The sequence below is a fragment of the Euphorbia lathyris genome, chromosome 1 (assembly GCF_963576675.1).
Source record: "Euphorbia lathyris chromosome 1, ddEupLath1.1, whole genome shotgun sequence".
Classification (NCBI taxonomy): domain Eukaryota; kingdom Viridiplantae; phylum Streptophyta; class Magnoliopsida; order Malpighiales; family Euphorbiaceae; genus Euphorbia; species Euphorbia lathyris.
The window spans coordinates 10,678,926-10,685,687 of NC_088910.1; the positions used below are offsets into that span (position 1 = coordinate 10,678,926).

The 6,762-nt window shown below is 29.4% G+C and overlaps 1 protein-coding gene across 1 annotated transcript; it reads left to right on the forward strand.

The window, feature by feature from the left end:
• Nucleotides 1–208: 208 nt before the first annotated feature.
• LOC136214823 (cytokinin dehydrogenase 3-like) lies at nt 209–6,762 on the forward strand. The gene is made up of 4 exons (XM_066002901.1): nt 209–768; nt 1,790–1,920; nt 4,984–5,231; nt 6,474–6,762. The coding sequence occupies exons 1-4, from the start codon at nt 210–212 to the stop codon at nt 6,760–6,762; spliced, it is 1,227 nt and encodes a 408-aa protein (XP_065858973.1). The 5' UTR covers nt 209.

Consider the following 6,762-nt stretch of genomic DNA (forward strand, 5'->3'; position numbering starts at 1 on the left):
TGATTACTGTATAAGGTAATAAACAACCAAGAATATTATTTTCTTTCCAAATCACAAAATCAATTTAATTATTTTTCCAATTTTAAAAAATTAATTGAATTAGATTCAAAAAAAAAAAAAAATTAATTGAATTTCTCCACCTCATTCAATTATAAATACACAATTATAATTTTATTTTTTACCATTATCCAAACACCCAGAAAAAAAAAATGTCTTCTAGTAGTTGCAAATTCCTCACCTTGTTCCTATTCCATTTACTATTATCCAACATAAGAATATCCCAATCCTTACCTTGTCCATTACCGCCGGCAATTCAATCTATTTACACCGAGAACCCCGCCGCCGTCGCTGCCGCCGCCGTTGATTTCGGCAACGTTGTCCATGACAGGCCGATCGGCGTCTTTGTGCCGAGAACAGTGGAGGATATTATTGCTCTAGTGAAAACCTCTTATGAATGCTACCAACCTTTCACAATCGGCGTTAACGGACACGCTCTAAACGGGGTTGTGATAGACATGAAACAGATGAGGATAAATGGTGCGATTAAAGTTGGTGTATCGGATACGGCGGTGACCGCTGATGTTGGTGGCGATACATTGTGGTTGGATGTAATGAATTATGTATTGGGGTTAGGGTATTCTCCTTATTCGTGGACAGATTATTTAAATCTTACTGTTGGGGGAACTTTATCCAATGCTGGAATAAGTGGTCAAACTTTTAAACATGGTCCTCAAATCAGCAATGTTCAGGAACTCGATATTGTTACTGGTATGTTCTCTTTTCGTTGCGTGCATCGGTTTAAAATCGAATCCTAATAAAACCCCCAAAAATTATACTTTTGAAAATAATTAATTAATATCAAGATCAAATACATGATATGACTAATACGGTTTGGTCCGATATTTTACTCATTTTTTCTCTAAACTGGATCAAATCAAAGTATATCTAAAATTATACGGTTTTTACCGAATGATACACGCCGTTTTTTTTTTTTTTTTTTTATAAAGGGCTAAATTGATCTTTCAATTTATAGGGCTATTTATATGATTTTCATCATATCTGGTTATAAAATTATAATTATAAATTATACGATTTCTTACCGAATAATACACGCTTCTACTTTTCCGGTATAAAAGGTTGAATTGATCTTTCAATCCGTAATTGATTTTTTATTAAATTAATCTAAAATTTACACATGTAAATAAATGATTTGTGTTTCTTACATTGTTAATTTTAATGTAAATACTTTATTTCAAACTAATTTAATTAGAAAATATTTTTAAAAAAAGAAAATTAACATCCAAAAGTTCATTTAATTAATATTTTAAAATTGACTTAATGTGAACACTTTATTTCTGACTAATTTAAATAAAAATATTAAGAAAAAATAATAATATCCAAAAGTTCATTTAATTAATAATTTTAAAATTGACTTAATGTGAACACTTTATTTCTGACTAATTTAAATAAAAATATTAAGAAAAAATAATAATATCCAAAAGTTCATTTAATTAATAATTTTAAAATTGACTCATATCCTATTTATTATTTGTTAATGTTTGCATCAGACATTTAAACTCTAGTCACTTCTAATTTTTTTTTTAAATCTAGTTGACATTGACAAAAATAAATATTAGAAACAAAATTAATTCTAATTAATAAAAGATTTAGGAGTAGATTTGTATGTTATCTCTAATTAATTAAATTATTTATATGTATAATATATTTACCATATTATGTTTTTTTGTTATTTATGAAATTAATTTGGATTTTGTTTTGATTAATTCAGGAAAGGGGGAATTAGTTTTCTGTAGTCCGACAGAGAATCCAGAATTATTCTACGGTGCTCTTGGTGGTTTAGGTCAGTTTGGTATTATTGTAAATGCAAGAATTCCCTTAGGTCGTCCTACACCGACAAGGGTACGTACATTTTTTTATATATATCCGTCTATGATTATTGAAGTTTAGAATCGATTTTATAAAGGTCAATTAACTTTATATTTGATATTCATAAAGTTATTTCCATCGATTTATGTAAAAAAACCCACTGAAATATCAACTAAGCGCCATATACGAGATATTTTTTACTTTTTTACCATAAAATAGTTCAATGTTATCTAATAAAAACTTTAGCTAAATTTTACTTTTTTTCCTTAACATTATGTTGACAATTTTTTTTGGCATTTACTTTATATAGGTATAGTAAAATTAAAGAGATTTCATGTCTAATTTTAGTTATTTGAGAATATGGGTGCGAGTATTGGTTCAATTCGGTTACTAATCGAACTGAGGTTTATATATAACTAATTTGCATTTTCTTAATTTTGTTGAGAAAGTGATATACCCGATCGTAGAATTTCTTCAGTTTTTCTATTACAGTAAAACCTTCATAAATTAATACTCGATAAATTAATAACATATTTAAAATAATAATTTCTTCTAGTCTCGATTTGGGCCAGATCACTAATTTTATACTCGAGAAATTAATAACCTCTATAAATTAATAAAATTTCATGGTACCAACATTATTAATTTATAGAGGTTTTACTGTATATGTACTGTAAACTGATATTTATTGAATTAAATAATGGAAATTACTGATAAATATTATTTTATATGACAATGTTATTGGACGATATTATTTTATATGACAATATTATTTTATATGACAATATTATTTTGTACGATGGCAATTGATACTTTTTAGAAGGTGGAATGTTATTGGACAATGGTACCCCTAATACTTGGAGAACTTTCTTCTTCCCATCCTCTGATATTCCTAAAATTAATGCCCTTACCAAGCAATTTGGTGTTCTCTACAGTATTGAATATGTTTCTTATTATGATGGCTTTGGTAAGAAGACAATGGACAGGGTGAGTCGCTTATACGACGTCGTTTTATTGTTTTCGGTTTCAAAAAAAGGAAATAAGAATGTCGTAAATCTTAATTTCTTAACTAGAATGATTAATTTTGGTCTTATTTATAGTCTTTTTGTTTGGAAACTGGTCGCGGAAAATACCACTTGAATGACGTGTCATAATTTGGCGAAAATTCGAAGATATGAAGTTCACGTGGTGTTTTCGGTACATGCAATTCTTGGTTTCTAGGTAAAACCAAAATTACTGCCCTTACCAAGCAATTTGGTGTTCTCTACAGTATTGAATATGTTTCTTATTATGATGGCTTTGGTAAGAAGACAATGGACAGGGTGAGTCGCTTATACGACGTCGTTTTATTGTTTTCGGTTTCAAAAAAAGGAAATAAGAATGTCGTAAATCTTAATTTCTTAACTAGAATGATTAATTTTGGTCTTATTTATAGTCTTTTTGTTTGGAAACTAGTCGCGGAAAATACCACTTGAATGACGTGTCATAATTTGGCGAAAATTCGAAGATATGAAGTTCACGTGGTGTTTTCGGTACATGCAATTCTTGGTTTCTAGGTAAAACCAAAATTACTGCCCTTACCAAGCAATTTGGTGTTCTCTACAGTATTGAATATGTTTCTTATTATGATGGCTTTGGTAAGAAGACAATGGACAGGGTGAGTCGCTTATACGACGTCGTTTTATTGTTTTCGGTTTCAAAAAAAGGAAATAAGAATGTCGTAAATCTTAATTTCTTAACTAGAATGATTAATTTTGGTCTTATTTATAGTCTTTTTGTTTGGAAACTGGTCGCGGAAAATACCACTTGAATGACGTGTCATAATTTGGCGAAAATTCGAAGATATGAAGTTCACGTGGTGTTTTCGGTACATGCAATTCTTGGTTTCTAGGTAAAACCAAAATTACTGCCCTTACCAAGCAATTTGGTGTTCTCTACAGTATTGAATATGTTTCTTATTATGATGGCTTTGGTAAGAAGACAATGGACAGGGTGAGTCGCTTATACGACGTCGTTTTATTGTTTTCGGTTTCAAAAAAAGGAAATAAGAATGTCGTAAATCTTAATTTCTTAACTAGAATGATTAATTTTGGTCTTATTTATAGTCTTTTTGTTTGGAAACTAGTCGCGGAAAATACCACTTGAATGACGTGTCATAATTTGGCGAAAATTCGAAGATATGAAGTTCACGTGGTGTTTTCGGTACATGCAATTCTTGGTTTCTAGGTAAAACCAAAATTAGACGAGGATTACTTTCTCGTTAAGAATTTAAGATTTATAATGTCCTATTTCTGATAATTAATAGGGTTAATTACTGGCTACGACATTGTTTTATTTCAAAAATGTTACAAATTTTAAAATTTTAACGAGAATGATTAATTTTGATTTCATTAATGGTCTTTTTACTCAGAAACTAGTAAATACATTCGTGTAAAATACCATTTGGATGACATATCATAAAAAAAAATTCTTAACGAGATTGGTTAATTTTGGTTTTCTTCATAGTCGTTTTGTTCAGAAATGAACAAACAGGTTCACAGAAAATACCACTTGAATGACGTGTCATAATTTTGCAAAAATTCGAAGATATGACGTCCATGTGGTATTTTCCGAAAATGCATTTTTTGGTTTCTAGATCAAAGAATTATATAGGTGAAACGAAAATTAGACGACGATTACTTTCTCGTTAAGAATTCAAGATTTATAATATAAATTAATAGGGTTAGTCACTCATACGACATTGTTTTGTTTAAAAATTGAAACAAAAATGTTACGAATTTTAAAATTTTAACGAAAATGATTAATTTTGGTTTTATTAATGTTCTTTTTATCCGGAAACCAGTAAATAAATTCGCATAAAATATCACTTGGATGACATGTCATCAAAAAATTTCCGTTTAGCGGAAAATCGATGATATAACATCCACGTGGTATCAATGAATTTGTTAGTTTCTAGACTAAAGTAACTCTTATAAGTGAAACCACAATTAGACGGTAATGACTTTCTCGTGAAGAAATTTAGGATTTATAACATTTTTGTTCCGTTTGTGGCAATTGAAAGATCCTAATTTTATGGCGTTGTTTTTGTTCGTGCAGAAAATGAAGCAGTTATTCCGGACACTTAACGCCAACCCGGAATATAGTTACGAAAAGGACGCGACTTATAAAGATTTCTTATTGAGAGTTGAAGCTACGGAGCCGAATTCTCAAGCTCATCCATGGTTGAATATGTTCATACCAAAATCAGGAATCTCGGATTTCGAATCTGGTGTTGTAAGGGATATTCTTCTTAAAAGAAATATCACTCTCGGACCTATTATTTTCTACCCTATGAAAAAAGAAAAGTAAGAATCATACCTTATAAATATATTTATATTTTATATCCCGTGAATTGGTATATATCCCTCTTTCAATTAGTTCGTTATATTTACCGTAAAAATATGGCAGAATTTCTCATATTAATTGCCAATATATGTTTTTAAATTCATAATTAGCCGGATAAGGTATTAAAATATATCTATGGTTTTTGAGGAAGTATCTATTTAGGCTACACGTATGAAATAGTACCAATATAGGCTTAACGTTTAAAAAATGGTACAAATTTAGGCTTCGATAACGGAACGAGACACGTCGTTGATATTACTTCATTAAGTTATGTCAATTGTACGTGGAGTTAAAAATCAGAACTTAATGGAGTAATAGGAATGACGTATCAATCTGTTATCGAGACCTAAATTGATACAGTTTTTAAACATTAAGCCTATATTTGTGCTATTTTGTATGTAGAGCCTAAATTGATATTTATCCAAAAATCATATACCTATTTTGATACCTTAACCTTTAATTTAAAGGTGAAAATTCTATAATGAAAAATTCAGTGGTTACACTTTTTGTTAATGGTATATCTGTGGTATTTTTTATAACAAGGTCCTGAGTTTTTTTTCTTTGTTAAAAACGATGAATTTTTAGTTTGAAATTATAAAAAATAACTGTTAACGATTCAAGAATTAAAGTTGGTTTAGTACCACATTTACTACAGAACTAAATTTATTATTTTCTAAAATCATTAGTTTCGGAGTTTTCTCACTCTAAACATTCGCTTCTACTCTCCTCACCCAACAACAACCAAATAACTTCAAAATTAAAAAGTTGAATAATTAAAGTTGCTTAAAATATAATCAACTTTTCAATTTCAAGATTGTAATAGTGTCGACTTAAAAAATTATGAACTGAGGTCGGAAAAAAAAATCACAGACACAAAAAGTGTAACCATAAGCATGTTTTTTTTTGGAATTTAATGTTGAAATAATAAACTTATAATTAATAGCCTTTAATTTGGTTCATTGTATTATCCAAGAATCATGTCTGTATTTGTTAAAAATTGTATTGTTTCAGGGTCATCTGTATTTACAGTGAGTTGTACTGTTTACCAATAGTTATGTCGGTAATGTATAAATACCTATGAATAGAAATAGTAAGACAACAGAATTTTCTTCCAGCAATTATACTCTTCCTCTTTCTCTTTCTCTGTACGTGTGAAAGTTTATTTATTTGCTGAGATAGTAACAAATAAGTTAATATTGCAGATGGGATGACAGAATGTCGGCAGTGGTACCTGAAGAAGATATTTTTTACACTTTGGGGCTTTTATATGAAACTGGACCTCACAGTTTACAAGAATATGAGGATCAAAATGCAGCAATTCTGAAGTTTTTTGAAGGAGCTGGAATTAATATTAAGCTGTTTCTGGGAAATCAACCAAATAAAGAAGGTTGGATCAAACATTTTGGTCCAAAATGGGGAACTTTTCAACAGAGAAAATCTCAGTTTGATCCTAAAAATATTCTCTCACCTGGACAAAGAATTTTTAATTGA